The following is a 15,609-nucleotide window of genomic DNA, read 5'->3' on the forward strand; positions in this document are numbered from 1 at the left end:
GTGAGGGAGGGGGATGGATTGAGGGAGGGGGATGGGTGTGAGGGAGGGGGATGGGTGTGAGGGGGATGGATTGAGGGAGGGGGATGGATTGAGGGAGGGGGATGGGTGTGAGGGAGGGGGATGGATTGAGGGAGGGGGATGGGTGTGAGGGAGGGGGATGGATTGAGGGAGGGGGATGGGTGTGAGGGAGGGGGATGGGTGTGAGGGAGGGGGATGGGTGTGAGGGAGGGGGGTGGGTGTGAGGGAGGGGGATGGGTGTGAGGGAGGGGGGTGGGTGTTAGGGAGGGGGATGGATTGAGGGAGGGGGATGGGTGTGAGGGAGGGGGATGGATTGAGGGAGGGGGATGGGTGTGAGGGAGGGGGATGGATTGAGGGAGGGGGATGGGTGTGAGGGAGGGGGGTGGGTGTGAGGGAGGGGGATGGATTGAGGGAGGGGGATGGGTGTGAGGGAGGGGGATGGATTGAGGGAGGGGGATGGGTGTGAGGGAGGGGGATGGATTGAGGGAGGGGGGTGGGTGTGAGGGAGGGGGATGGATTGAGGGAGGGGGATGGGTGTGAGGGAGGGGGATGGATTGAGGGAGGGGGATGGGTGTGAGGGAGGGAGGGGGATGGATTGAGGGAGGGGGATGGGTGTGAGGGAGGGGGATGGATTGAGGGAGGGGGATGGGTGTGAGGGAGGGGGATGGATTGAGGGAGGGGGATGGGTGTGAGGGAGGGGGATGGGTGTGAGGGAGGGGGATGGGTGTGAGGGAGGGGGGTGGGCGTGAGGGAGGGGGTGGGTGTGAGGGAGGGGTGGGCGTGAGGGAGGGGATGGGCGTGAGGGAGGGGGTGGGTGTGAGGGAGGGGGTGGGTGTGAGGGAGGGGGATGGGCGTGAGGGAGGGGGGTGGGTGTGAGGGAGGGGGATGGGTGTGAGGGAGGGGGATGGATTGAGGGAGGGGTGGGTGTGAGGGAGGGGTGGGTGTGAGGGAGGGGGATGGATTGAGGGAGGGGGTGGGTGTGAGGGAGGGGGTGGGTGTGAGGGAGGGGTGGGTGTGAGGGAGGGGTGGGTGTGAGGGAGGGGATGGGCGTGAGGGAGGGGGTGGGCGTGAGGGAGGGGGTGGGTGTGAGGGAGGGGTGGGTGTGAGGGAGGGGTGGGTGTGAGGGAGGGCTGCCTGTTCCTGTTTGTCAAGCCTGCTCACAAGGCTGGCCTTGGCTAGCATTCAGGAATCCATGAAAGCTTCTGACACCTAGCTGGTAAGAATAGCTCATTGTAGCTACACTGGTCCTGCGAACTGTGTGGTCATGCTGAACACTGGCTTCCCTTCTTGGAGATATGAATGTGGACCCTCCCAGGGAAGAGGCACCTACTCCATGAGCCTCCATAAACTGTCCTGGGCCGGAGTCCTCGATAAACTTCTCTGTGGGCAGCGCTGGAGCCCTCACAATTTCTTACTGGGGGAGTTGAGTAAATACTGGGCTAGGAAGTGACTCTTCGAAGCTGGTTTTCTCCGGGCTTCACCCCGTTGCCTTCTCCCTTTGCTAACTATTATTGTTTGAATTTGGGGCTCCCTCCATTGGCTCATTGTTTGGATGTTTGTTGCCTAGCTGGCAGTGCTATTTTGAGTCCCTGTGAAGCCTTTCCAAGACAGGGCCTCCTTAATGGAAACAGATCACAAGGACAAGCCTTTGAAGATTGCACTCTGCTTGCTGATCTACATAGTAAGTTCCAGACCAGCCACAGGTACATAGTGAAGACTCTGCCTCAAAAGAAAAAGACCAGATTTCGTGTTATATGATGCATGCTTGGAATCCCAGAACTTGGCAGAATGATCACTGCAAGTTTGAGGCTAGCTTGAGCCACCATGAGTTAGTCATGAATGACTAAGATGTATGCCCTGCTCTCTGATGTCATTTGTGCAGCAAGGAGACTCATTATTCAGACACACGCAGTGCAATACAGAAGTGACCAAAACAGAAAATTTGGCAGCCAACTCGCCCACAACCCCCGCTCAGACCTTAAACTCCTGCAGTTCAAGCTTGCGGTCATTGATCTCTTTCTCTAGCTGAGCCTTTTCCACTTGCATTGCCCCAGCGGTTCGTCCATGCTGGCCAACCAGCTGTGTCATGTTCTCGATCTGCTGCCGCAAAATCTCAATGACCTTGTCCTTCTCCGCCATCTGGAGTTTGAGTGCCTCACACTCCGTCTGCACGTTCCTCAGGTGGTCCCCCTCATTCTTCAGGTGCTGGAGCTCCTGTAACTTCAGGTCCACCCGAGAGCGGAGCTTAGTGATCTCTGCATTGGTGGCCTCGATGGCTCGCTCCTTCTCCTGGAGGGAAGCGGTCAGGTCAGACACCGTCCTCTCAGAGCTCTCAAGGGTCATCTTCTTGGCTGTCAGCTCTTCCACCACCTTTCGAAGCATCTCCTTGGTGGACTCGAGCTGTGCAGTGAGGGAGGACACTTTCTCCAGGCTCTCGTTCTTCCCCTGAATGGCTGCCATCTATGGTCAAAGAAAGTTTTATCATTTGGGGGGAAGGGGAGGTGGGGGATATAGGCAAGTTAACTCAAAGCATGAAATCCCGAATAGTCCAAGTTGCCTAACTTAAATCATTTTGCTGTCAGAACATAAGAGCACTTGTGCATGTGTACTCATGTAAGCAGACTTAAAGACCCCCCCCGGAGGCCACTTGGTGATGGCACAGCCTGCGCTCTCTCACCTGCCGCTCCATCTGGCCCTGACACTCGCTCTTCATGGCCTTGAGCAGGGCCTCCAGCCTCTGCACCTCCATGTTCCTGTCGTCCAGCTCCCGCCTCAGGTGGTCAATGGTGATGCTGTTGCCTGTGTCACGGTCCCACAGGCGCTTGTTCTGCTCCTTCTCCAGGCTCAGTTCCTTCTCCCTCTTGTGGAGATCTGCCTAAAAGAAGTGAGAACGCTCTGTCTCCCATCCACCCAGCCACCGTCCAGTCCTGCCATCAGATCAATGATGTCTGCCTTCTGGTCTGGAGCTGTGTGAGCTGAGGAGCCTTTGACTACGGAAAGCGATTGCTTTTCAACAGCTTGACTAAGAGTGCCTAGTTCCTAGAAAAATACACTAATATTTTGCTTAAAGGTTTTAGTTGGTCTAGGAGTAGCATCTCACACCTGTAATGTACCTTTGGGAAGTGCATAATTTGTGTTTTGAATGTTATTTTGCTTCAAAATGAACACATCGCTTCTTGAATTTAGTAGATGGCAGTTATAACTCAAAGACTGTGGCTACTTGAAGGCCTACCTACATTATCTAACAGTCAGGCCTAAGGAGAAAGACCCAGAGAATATACTATCTTATTTAAAACACGTGAACCGTATAGACTGATATTCTGTGTGCGTGTGTGTATAACCAGTCTATAAAATCTGTAATTTTATAATGTAAACTAGTTTGTGAAATGCACCGAAAACCTTCCCGGGTTCCAAACTGAGTGCTTTAGAGCGAAGTCTCACCAACAGCTTCTGGAGCTGGTCATCCAGGTTTCCTGACTCCTGACTGAACTGGTCCCGCTCTGTGCGTGCCTCGGTGAGCTCGGAATTGGCCAGGACTAACTGCTTCTCCAGCTCTTCTATCTGGAAGACAAGCTCAAGTCAGGCACATGCAGCCCAGATCTGCAGTGCCAGAACACAAAGCCTTATGGGAACAGATGGTGCTCCTTGAGAGGTGAAACAAAAAGATCTTTCTTAGACGTTTGCAGGGTTTTCTAACCTTAACTCCACAGGAGTTAGCCTGGGCATTAGTCAAAATGAGGTCCTTGGTACTGCTGTGTCTGGGCACAGTACGCTGTGCTTTCAGTGCTCAGAATGTAGCTTCTGTGGAGACATGCTCTTCTGTGGAGACATGCTCTTCTGTGGTGTAAGCAATGTGCTGGAGACCCCAGATGAATGAACCTCAGAATACTGAGAAGAGCTATGTTGCTTTTGAGCCTCAGTGGCTTGTGGTGACACACACCTTTAATCCCAGCGTATAAGAGGCAAAGGCAGGAGAACCTCTGTGAGTTTAAGGCCAGTCTGGTCTATAGAGTGATTTCTAGGACAGCCAGGGCTACACAGTGAGACCCTGTCTTGAGAAAACCAAACACACACACACAAACACACACATAACACAATATCAGAGTACAAAAGAATAAATAAGGATAGTCTGCCTGTTGTCATTATAGTGCCATATTTCAAAAGAATGAGTGAATTTATATTTAGAATTAGAATATTGGGCAAGTTAAGCATTCAAAACTTCATTTTCTTCAACTACAAACAGGAATGAGAACCAACTTTAAAGAATATATATATTTTTTTCAGTTAGGACAGCTGTTTGTCTGAATAAAGAGAAATTTAGTTCACTGAACCAATGATATCGCACAGAGTGATGCCATTTCCTTACACAGACTCAGCTTACGCTGGTCTTTAGGACACAGGCTGCTTCGGGACTGCAAATGGTCCTACAGCCCTCAGCACAGGCTGAGTGGAGATCCCACGCTGTGGAGACTTTGGGTTCTGATTTGAGTGAAGCCTCACAATATCAAAACTTAGATAAGGAACCATTTCATAAGAACATGTCAATACTTAGTGTTATGCAATGAAACCCCACCCATAACTATGACTATTTTATCATCCAACTTCTAGAATTCAAAAAGCTTTCAGTTTGGCATAGATGCTACACATTTCTTCTTATTTCTAAGGTATATCAAATAGGCTCGAGAATTTGAGTCAAGCCAGGTGTGGTGGTGCACTCCTGTAATCCCAGCACTCTGGGAGGCACAGGCAGACGGATCTCTGTGAATTTGAGGCCAGCCTGGTCAACAAAGTTAGTCCAGGACAGCCAAGGCTACACAGAGAAACCCTGTCTAGAAAAAGAAAAAAAAGAAAGAAAGAAGAAAAAGAAGAAAGAAAATTTGAGTCAAGAGTAAAACTTAGCTTGGATGTGATCAAGCCTTATAATTGGAAAACATATGACCAAGACAAACTTTTTCTTCATAAATTTTTATTTTTACTTGGAACAGATTCATTTAAAAAGTCTTCATTTATTAAACCAATATACAGTCAATAATCATTTTACATATATATACACATATATAGCTAACTCCTTGACAAATAAGCATAAATGTGTATCTATTTACATGTGCACATAAATGACTTAAGGTGCTAATGTACAACTATCACACAATTATGCATTTGTCTATAGTGTAGTATCAGTGTCTACAGGATTTAGAATGTGAAGAATTACTGGATTGCTGGCCTGGACTTCTGTACCTTGTTAAGATGTGTTTTGAACTGGAGCTAGAGGTCAGTGGAAGCGTGCCTGCTAGGTTCCATCCCTAGTGCCAAAAATAAAATAAAATAAAGCCCCAACACAAAAACGATAAGAAAAGCTTCATTCTTATGCTCCTTTGAGGGCATATCTAGAGATAACATGAAAATGTAACCTCTGTAACACAAGTGACTTCTGAGAGAGTGAATTATCGGCTGATCTAATCTTTTCTACCCTGTCATTATGAGGAAGGCCTGAGTCAGCACACTTGGGGGAGAACAAGAACGCTCAGGTAGAAGCCACCACATTTTCCTGTTGTCCCAGGGCAATCCTGCAGGCCTGGCAGGATCAGGGAGACTGCGCTGGGTTCTGGTTGAGCTCTGTCACAGGCTGCCCTGCCTCCATTTTGCTAAGGTACAATTTTTTAAAATATTCTAGATGGTTTCTCGAGTTCCCTTCAATTCTGTTCCTTCACTTCTTAAAAAATATATATTTTTTTACTTATTCTTTAAAACTTTTCATGATTTATAAGAACAGTATCAAAAAAAAGTTTAGATTCTATATTTTCTGTTCTTTTGGAGCATAAATTTAACAAGAATCTTTCAGTTTGAATTGTGAGTAAAGCAAACACTTTCTACTCCTAGCTTGGCACAAGCCATTTACATCCTTGAGCAAAGAACTGCTTATATATGTTCTTTAAAAATTGGTCTGTTTTAGCAAAAAAAAAAAAAACAAAACAGCCTGGCTCTTTCATAATATCAAACTTAATAATAACATCTGAGACCAAAACTGGAGAGAGAGAGAAGAGGGAGGGAAGAAGGGTCTTTTCTGTTCCCACTCTCAGAGCCCCCAGACCCCTGCAGGATCCTAGTTTTGTAGTTGTCAGTACTGACTCAGCTGCTATAGCTCTGCTTTTACCTTTCACTTTTTAAAGGAAAAACATCTGTATGCATTAATCCATCAAATCAATAAATGGACAGTGAAAGGGAAAACCATGGGTGTAGCAGCTGGGCTGATACAAACAGCTATAAAAAGAAAACACTGCAAAGGAGTGTCCAGGGAACACTGACGCCTGACAGACGTAAAGGTTTTCTCTCTCTTTTCATTTTATATGGCAGCACTGGTTTTCCCTTTTCACCATCCATGGACAGAATCTTTTTGGTTTGGACCAATACAAATCAGTACAACGTTTTATTCTAATTTCACTGATTTAAGGGAATTAGCCAATCACACTGGATCTATGCTTTTTGTTTTTATGGTGATGGTTTTGCTCTGATTCTGTGCTCAAAAAGACACAGATGTGGCCCAAGAAAGGCGTCATGCCTCGGTGTGAAGCATCACAGAACTCTGCGAAGCCTTTGCACACTCTGCCAGCATAGTGGACAGCTCTAGCCAGTGCTACTAAGTCTTCACAATGGACTAGGAAATCCAGCCCCAACTACTTTCAAAAGAAAATCAACTTAGAGTCAAGATAGTAATATAGTTTTTGTTGTCAAAAAGCGAAAGTTAAGAGTAAAGCCAAGTCTACAGAGCCAATAGTGACAGCTTCTACTGGTCCAGATTCGTAAAGGGGAATTCTGGAGGCTCTCCTAAATGGAAAGAAAAGAATAGAAGACAGCATTATAGTAAAACACTTTCATCAGCTCTTAAAAGGCTACATCTAAGATTTTCTTAAAAATACAATTTCTACTTTCACCAATATGAAATACTTTTTGTTAACCTGAAAAAAAATTATCCTCCATAATGGATTTTCTCTGAATTTACATTCTCAAGGTAGAAAAGTTTTGTTCAGGCCTACTAAAAACATCTTTTGTTTTTAAGGCAGTCTCATGTACCCCAGGCTGATCTTCTACTCGATACGTACCCAAGGATGACCTTGAACCTCTGATCATCTTGCCCTACTTCCTGATTACTGTATTTCAGGCATGTGCTACCCTGTCAGGTATGTGCTGGGGGTTGACTCAGGACTAAGTATGCTAAGCAGGCACTCCACCAACTGAGCTCTATTCCCAGCCTTTATGTATTAGTTTCATTGATTTTTCCCTTGGTTTTTGAACATTATATATCAATATCTGCACTGAAACAGTGAAAGAGAAAATGTATATTAAGATTTTAGCAAGGTGAAGTCACAGTATATGAAAATGAAACAAACTATGCACAAGAATATGCTTTTTAAATCCTGTATCCAATTCTTCATGACAAAAGCATTTCATAATAGAATAGTTTGTGCTCATCCAAATCAAATCCTCATTGTTAACTTGCCTGATTTTGTTGCTCGGTTAGATCAAGTATTACTAAGACTCCAGGACAGAGCGTGTTCAACTCTGTATTAGCATGTGGTGCCCAGCTAAGACAGCCGGACACTTCCTCTGGAGAGCACACTTAACCACCATCAGCTCCAAATCTCTTAGGCTCACTGTGACATGTTTTATCAATATTTTACTGATCTGATTAAAACTGATATGCCCCTTCCCTTTTATGAGATAGCATCTCACAATGTAGCTCAAGTGGGCCTTGAATGTGTGATCATTCTAAATCAGCCTCCCATGTGCTGGCTGCCCTCCTCGTTTAGTATTTGCTATTTAAGATTGTCAAAAGTCTTGGCGATCCATTATTTACATTAGAGCACATTAAGACATGGCCCTAATATGTCAACCTGATATAGTAGACCAGATAAATAAGCGAACTGGATGAAGCTTATGAAGAAATAGTTTTTCCAAGCTATAATATAATGGACAGTCATAATAAGTACAAGTTATATAAGAAAACATAGGTGAATTGAGCTTAATTGAGTAGTTTGTGACTTTTGGGCACCTGATGTCAGTAAATATCTGTCTTTTCAAGATGGTTCTAACAGTCATGAATAACAGTTGTTGTCCTGGAGTATAATACAATACTCTACTTGTCTGTCAGATTCTCATACCACATCCTCCCAGGCATAAGGCATGGAAACAGGAACACCCTCCTGTTCTGGTTTCAGTAGGGAGCTCATGTCCTCTGTATAAGCTGGGTGTGTGTACAGGGGATAATCATTCTCAAGAGAAAGAAACCAGAACACAACAGTGTGCCTTTTTGGGCTTTTGGTGTTAGAGCTGAGCTTTACAGCAGTGAGGTCCTTCTTGGGTCCCAAGGGCTGCTTCCAGGTAACAGTGGTTGAAAGGATCTTTCCTTCAGGCTAAGACCTATGCAGGGAGGCTTACAGAGGAGGATGTTATTCAAACATCTAAACCCCTAGTCAACCGTAAGACCAGTTTAGTGATCTTAAAGTCAACATCTTAAGAGGAGAAAATATCACTCTTTGTTTGTTCTTTCTTTTTTCTTTTTGTTTTTGAGACAGGGTTTTCTCTGTGTGGCCTTAGCTGTTCTGGACTCGCTTTGTAGAGCATGCTGGCCTCAAACTCAGAGATCTGCCTGCCTCTGCCTTTCTCGAGTCCTGGGATCATGGTTTGTTTGCTTGTTTGTTTTTCTTTCACATCACATCTAATAGAGGTAAATAGTTTTGTTGCTTCAGCTGTATGTGTAACTGGATGGACTACCTTTCTGTAAGCAGTGATCAAAATGTTTCGAAGACACTGCAGTGAAAAACTCCATGTACTAAGAGTCTTCTCTGCTGACTTTAATAAAGCCACATCACATTTTCCTTCTCTTGCTACAGGGTTAATTTACATAGTAGAGACAAGAAAGACAGCGCCTTCCTGTGGTCCTCACTGAGTGGCAGTGGACGTTAACCTGCACACAGGTGTGTAAATAAAGGTGTGGAAGAATTACTGCTGCACCGTCTATCCAGTCAAGTCTGCCTGCACACCGACCAGCGGCTTCTACTGCAGCCTACCAATTGTCTTTATTTTATAAAACGTCTGGTTCTCCTAAATCAGCACTCAAATAACTCAGGTATGGGGAATTGAGTAAACATGATGGAAAAACTATACTTAAGTCATCTCTGCAAGACTCTAAAGCAGTGGTTCTGAGCCTTCTAACTGTAATATTGCTGCTGTTATGAATAGTAATATAAATATCTGATATGTAGGATGTCTGATATGTGACTATGAGGGTCATGACCCCCCAGGCTGAGAAGCATTCCTCTATGGGGTGATTAAAAATGGATTTATCCTCCAAGCTTTCACAAAATAAGACACTGGTACAGAAAGTGAAACTAAGACCAACATCAACCAGCTCTTCTCAGGGAATGAAGAAAGTGATCTCCTTTGAAAGGCAGCTCTTGTTTTTCTAGTTTTAGAAATTTTACTGTTTTCAAATGGTTGAAATTAACAAAAATCTAAACTCTGAATAAATGCTTAATAACAATATGGAATAACTTCTTTTTAGCTATGGAAAGGCAGAAAATAGAAATAGTACCAATTTTTTTTTTTTAATTAAAACAAATCTTAGTTACATGTATATGTGTGTATCTCTGAGTGGGTACGTGACTGTGAATGCCAGAGCCCATGGGGATGCTGGACGTCCCTGGAGCTGGAGCTATGGACAACTGAGAACCCTGCTGTGGGTGCCAGTAACTGAATTCAGGTCCTCCACAAGAGCAGTGCGCATTCTTAACTGCTGAGCCATCTCTCCAGCCCTGCCTCCCCCATAATATTACCTGCTTTTATGAGAAATTATGTTATGAAAGATAAAGACAAAGACTTACTTTCCTAATTTTTATTTTAATTATTTTGAATAATCTTAAATTTTAATTTTATAGCCACAAAAACAATTAGAAGTTGAAGAGATGAAGAAAGTCCCCAGACACTTGTGTTAGATATAGACCAACTGGTACCAACTATTTGCTAAAGCCAAGCCTTATAAAAAATAGCATAGTCCTATTTTGTGTGTGTGTGTTTGTCTGTGTGTGTGTGTGTGTGTCTGTGTGGGTGTGTCTGTGTGGGTGTGACAGGGTTTCTCTGTGCAGCCTTGGCTGTCCTGGGCTCACTTTGTACACCAGACTGGCCTGGAACTCACAGATCCGCCTGCCTCTACAGACATGTGTCACCATGCCCAGCTCATAGTCCTAGTCTTTAATTTATTCTTTATTTATTTTTGTGGTAATGAGGTTTAATATAGAGCTTCAGGCATGCTAGACAAGTGTTCTTCCACTGAGCTACATTCTCTGCTACTCAATTTATTATTTAGAAATTTACTTGAAGGGGACTACAACTGAGATGCAAAGTAAATAAACTGTAATTAATATAAAAAATTAAAATTAAAATAAAAAATTAGTTCAAAGCAAAAACAAGAAATTTACTTGAAAAATGTTTCTCAATTTTTTATGAACTTGAACACACAATTTAAATAATAGTTTATAACATAATATATAATTTAGCATGTTTGTACACCAACTTGCACTGATTTTAAAAATATTCTTTCAAAAATACATTTATTTTCAATTAGAAATTATTTTGATTCTTCATTTTTAAAGAAACTATTAACAATACATTCCTGAGTCAGTGTGTAACGTAACCCTTGGAAGCGCCATCTAAACTTACCTTGTCTTCATACATCCGCTTGGCTTCCCTCAGCTCAGAACGCAGCTGAGAGACAGTGGACTCCAAGTCGCTGAGCTGGCGCATGTACATGGAGTTCTGGTTCCTTGCTTGTTCTCTAAGGAGGGGTGAGAGGGTACAAAAGCATACAGCAAACTAAGAATACTCGCGATACCTCAAGGGCCCCTCACATCTCTTAAATACTACCAGGAACTACCTCATATTGAGTCATTACAGCAACTGTCTTTCATTATGCAAATTTGCTTCTTCAAAGTTTCAGCTCAGGGTTGTGGACAAAGCTCCGAGATACCAGGTGTGTGTGTACTATATGTAAAATTCTGTTCAATTCCTAGCACCCCAAACAGTTTTAGATTTGAGAAAAAGTTTACTTGACAAAGCGGGATGGACAAACATACACACATACACGTGCTCATTACACTGTTCTCTACCCCTGCATATGATTGAAACATAGCAGCACCAGGGGACATAGAGATGGTTCAGTAATTACGAGTGTTTGTTAAGCAATCACAGAGTCAAGATCCAGCACCTATGTAACACGTTGAACATTCTGAAAAACTACAGCTCCAAGGAATCTGATGCCTTTTGCTGGTCCCCATGCCACAAGTGCTTCCATCTGCACAAACAGGTATATATACACTCAAACACAATAAACCTTTAAAAACAAAGTCTATGCATAGTGTTACGTTATCAGTTCAAATTCTAAAATTTCACATGCATATATATATTATGTATATACTTGAACATATATGCCTATGCAAAACTGTTCATATACACACATAATTATATAGAGATATAAATGTATTTATTTATATATAAATAGACAAAATATGTGTGTGGTCCTATCATGTGAAATATGAACAACTCAGCAAATCCCAGGAGCCTGAATACTTGCAATAATACCTTCTATGTGGTAACACACCCAAGAAATATTACTGTTGCCTTTTTTGTTCAAGTGTTGGCAAAGTTTTATCACTTTTACATGATACAGTTCCTAAGCAATTTCAAAAACTTACTGGGACAGCATGTTAGTCAGAATAATAGTTTTTAATTATTATTTTACATGTACTAGTTTTGCCAGCAAGTATGTACATGCCTTGTACCCACAATGGTGAGAAAAATGGCGTTGGATTCCTGGAACTTGTACAGGGCAAAAACTCCTTGCATACAAAGATAAGCTCTGAAGGAGCCAGGAAAAGTTAAACATGCAGGCTTGGCAATTCAGAGAAAGAAGATATTCATCTGTTCTTCCAGAATGCTGGGAAAGAACGCACTTTACACCCTGGTGAGCCAGGCTCCACACATAGCCCTCAGAATCTATGTTTTGCTTATTTTAGATGCTTTTCTCCTATATCTTGAGCATTATTTCTGGGTCATAAAACTCATCCTTATGAGTGGTGTCACTTGTACTTTACAGCCTAAGTGACTTCTTTGCCAATCCTGTCACCCACAGGAGTTATGTTTACCTCATCAAGCTCCCTAGACCCTAAAGCTTGGGTACACTATCTGAGTCAACAGTACCCATCTTTGTTTAAAAAGCCAGATGTACTCTGTAAAGAATTTCAATATAGCAGGGTATGGTGGCACACGCCTTTAATCCCAGCACTTGGGAAGGCAGAGGCAGGTGGATTGCTGTGAGCTCAAAGCCAGCCTCATCTACAAAATGAGTCCAGGACAGCCAAGGCTACACAGAAAAACCCTATCTCAAAAAAAAAAAAAAAAAAAAGAAAAAAAAAAAAAAGAAAAAAGGGGGGGGGGGGACGTCAACCTAAACACATCTTAAGCTCTGCTATACTCATGAGACTGAATTAATCATTATCAGAAGACTTTTTTCCAAAATTGTGCTGTGCTTAAATATGGCTAAAATAAACCACCTGGTATCAGACTCTAGAAGTTTGGACCAGCACTGGCTACATAAGTTAGGCTGAACCAAGTTTTCTTTTTCCCTCACCTGGATCATTTCCCTGACAGCCATAAAGCCTACAGGGACGCCCCTCCCCTTGCAGGAACTACAGTTGTAGATAACAGTAATGAGCTGCCAGGTGGGTGCTGGGACTTCAACCCAGGTCCCCTTCAACATCAACAAATGCTCTTAACTGCTGAGGTAACTCTCCAGCCTAAAATACTAGCTTTTAAGTGACAATAAATGACATCAATTTCACTGTTAGTACACACATACTGAATGATTTCCAGTTGACTCTGGATACTGTTGGCTTGGCTTCGAGCACTGCTGGCTTTCTCCGTAAGTCCTGTTATTTCAACTTCGTGTTCACTTATTAACTGCTCGATCCTACAGAAAGAATGTGATGACTTAGATGAGAGTCTTACCTTTGACGTATCTCAAAAGTCAATGTTTTGCAGCACCTTCAAACTTAATATTTTGTTTCAGTTTTATACGTGCTACTCTTTCATCTGTTTGCTTATTTGGTACAGACTTTAATTATGTTGTCTTGGCTGGCCTTGAATTTATAGGCAATTTTCCTGCTTCTGCCTCCTAAGTGCTTGGATTACAGACAAGAGCCACCATGCCTGGTTTTGTAAATGCTACTCCACCCCAACCCCCACCCTTTTTAAAAAAATATTTATTTACATATTATTTATACAGTCTGCCTGCATGTGTGCCTATAAGCCAGAAAGTGGGCACCAGATCACAGTACAGATGGTTGTGAACTACCATGTGGTTGCTGGGAATTGAACTCGGGACCTTTGGAAGAACAGCCAGTGCTCTTAACCTCTGAGCCATCTCTCCAGCCCCCACCCCCGCCCCTTTTTAACTATTTCTTTTTTTCGACAGGGTCTCTCTTATTATGTAGCTCTGTTTGTCCTGGAATTTGCTGTGTAGACCATACTACCCTCAAAATCACAGAGAGCCACCTGCCTCTCTCTGGAGTGCTGGGACTAAAGGCATGCACCACCATGCTGAGTGACAACTCTAGAATCATTTTCCTAAAACAAACTAGGTTTTCAGAATTCCAAACCTGAGTCTCAGTGGCAATAAACTATGAGAGCTGAGCAAAGCATCGTGCCTGAGAAGGTGAAGCAGGAAGATCATTGGAATACAGGAATTTAAGGCCAGCCTGACAGATCATTCTTAGGTCAACTCACGCTCTTCTCCCTAGTCCTTGACCAGTCTTTGATTGGTCTTTCATCCAGGCCAACCACATCAAGGACAGTCTCATTTTTGCTATCTGATCAAACATTGACAACTGATCAAGTAGCTTATCCTTGAGCTTAAAAATCTGTATCCATGGCCTACATTTAGTCAACTCTTCAACCCTTATGTGAGTAATGTTTCATTCACTAATCACCTGGCCTTCTTCCACCTGTCCTGATTGTGTTGGGAGTTGAGCTTATTGTCCTCCCTGTAGCAAACCTTAACAGTGCTATAGTCTTGAGTAAAGCCTTCCTTACAGCTTCAAAAGGTGTCAGGAAAAGATTAACCGAATTTGGCTACAGGTCAAAAAGGAATACAGTTTCACGGCAGTCTTTTTTTATGCCTCAGACAGACACCTACCGATCTTGATGTTGTTGAAGTAACAGTTCTATTTTGTTCTGTGACTCAGATTTCAGTGTTTCAAGCTGATCCTCTACCTGGTTTTAAAATAGAGATACCAATTTGGGTGTTGGTAATCCTAAAGCTTAGAAAATGTAGAGTTTCTATGAAAGGAATGCTTTAGAGATCTATAAATAGAAATAACACTAAAAGAACCTCTATACCCGTACTTTATACACTTGTGCTCTGGCTACGCTTACATCAAGCTGTACAGGTAGAATAGCTAGTTTCCTGTCAGAAGAGAGCACTGTGCATCATCTCAGAGAAGAACAAAATGACAACTTGGCTTATTTCTAAGGACTTTACAAACTATCTCTCAAGGCATTGAATATAAAGTAGTGTTCTCACCACTTACTGGAAATATCCTCCCTTTAAGATAAGAGATTTCTGTGTCTAATTCTCTTAGGATTTTACTAATAGCTGAGCTCAGGCTGCGGAAGTGCATGGTAGATATGCTGTCGTGTTCACATATTTTCTTGCCTGAGGCTTCTTCAAAGTCAACTAAGATTGATCGGATTTCTTGAAGCACGCCTTCATGACTAAGCATCATTTTTCGTAGCTGCTCTATCTGGTTGCCGCTCTCTTTCAGCATGCCCTCCTTAAGGCTCTTGGCAGCTTCGAGCTCATGGACTGTATTTTGAAGCTGATTTCTTAAATCCTCCTGGGACTGACTCTCCCTTCGTCTATGAAACAAATGAAAGAAAAGAAGTAACATTGATAAAACTCATTTTCACTCAATTTTACTACACTGAGGAAAAAAATATTTTTGATACAGAATTTTCCTATAAATCCCAGGCTGGTCTTGAACCCAATTATGTAGCCAGGCTAGTCTTGAATTCAAAGCAATCTTCCTATCTCAGCCACCTGAATGCTGAGGCTATGAGTACATAGGACTGACTGTACCAGTGTAAAGAATAAAACCATAGAACAGGTTCTGGGCTAGGAAGTGTCTCACTGGTGAACATCTGTCCCCCACACACAGACCCTGGGTTCAGGCTCTGGCGCTGCTACTGGAGGAGAAAGAAGAATCCAGGTAACAAATCCCAACCTGATGTCAGCCATGGCATCTCTCTCCATTTGCATTTCTTGAAGTTTTGTTTGCAAATCAATGACTGACTGTCTTAAGTAAAACTTTTGTTTCTCATGTAATTCATTGCTCTGAAAGAAAACACATAAATTAATATATATATATATATATATATATATAAAACCATCAGAATATAGATCCAGTAGACAATAATTTTCCAAGGATTATATTAGTAGCTCAGTGTTATATATATAACACCCCTCCACCAACACACACACACACA

At 43.0% G+C, this 15,609-nt stretch overlaps 1 protein-coding gene across 6 annotated transcripts in view; it reads right to left on the bottom strand.

The window, feature by feature from the left end:
• Ccdc158 (coiled-coil domain containing 158) overlaps nt 1-15,609 on the bottom strand; it is a 54,011-nt gene that overhangs the window by 26,160 nt on the left and 12,242 nt on the right. For 5 of the 6 annotated variants that reach the window (XM_021649882.2, XM_060380950.1, XM_060380948.1 and 2 more), the window contains 8 exons: nt 15,348-15,457; nt 14,655-14,982; nt 14,261-14,337; nt 12,926-13,036; nt 10,732-10,846; nt 3,460-3,579; nt 2,696-2,893; nt 1,996-2,478 (listed from right to left, as the gene is read on the bottom strand). In XM_021649882.2, the coding sequence (XP_021505557.1) occupies nt 1,996-2,478; nt 2,696-2,893; nt 3,460-3,579; nt 10,732-10,846; nt 12,926-13,036; nt 14,261-14,337; nt 14,655-14,982; nt 15,348-15,457 (1,542 nt within the window). Of the gene's footprint in view, nt 1-1,995; nt 2,479-2,695; nt 2,894-3,459; nt 3,580-4,991; nt 6,841-10,731; nt 10,847-12,925; nt 13,037-14,260; nt 14,338-14,654; nt 14,983-15,347; nt 15,458-15,609 lie in introns of those variants that run through there. The other variant, XM_060380953.1, reaches the window with a different exon arrangement.

Source organism: Meriones unguiculatus, chromosome 3 (assembly GCF_030254825.1).
Source record: "Meriones unguiculatus strain TT.TT164.6M chromosome 3, Bangor_MerUng_6.1, whole genome shotgun sequence".
Classification (NCBI taxonomy): domain Eukaryota; kingdom Metazoa; phylum Chordata; class Mammalia; order Rodentia; family Muridae; genus Meriones; species Meriones unguiculatus.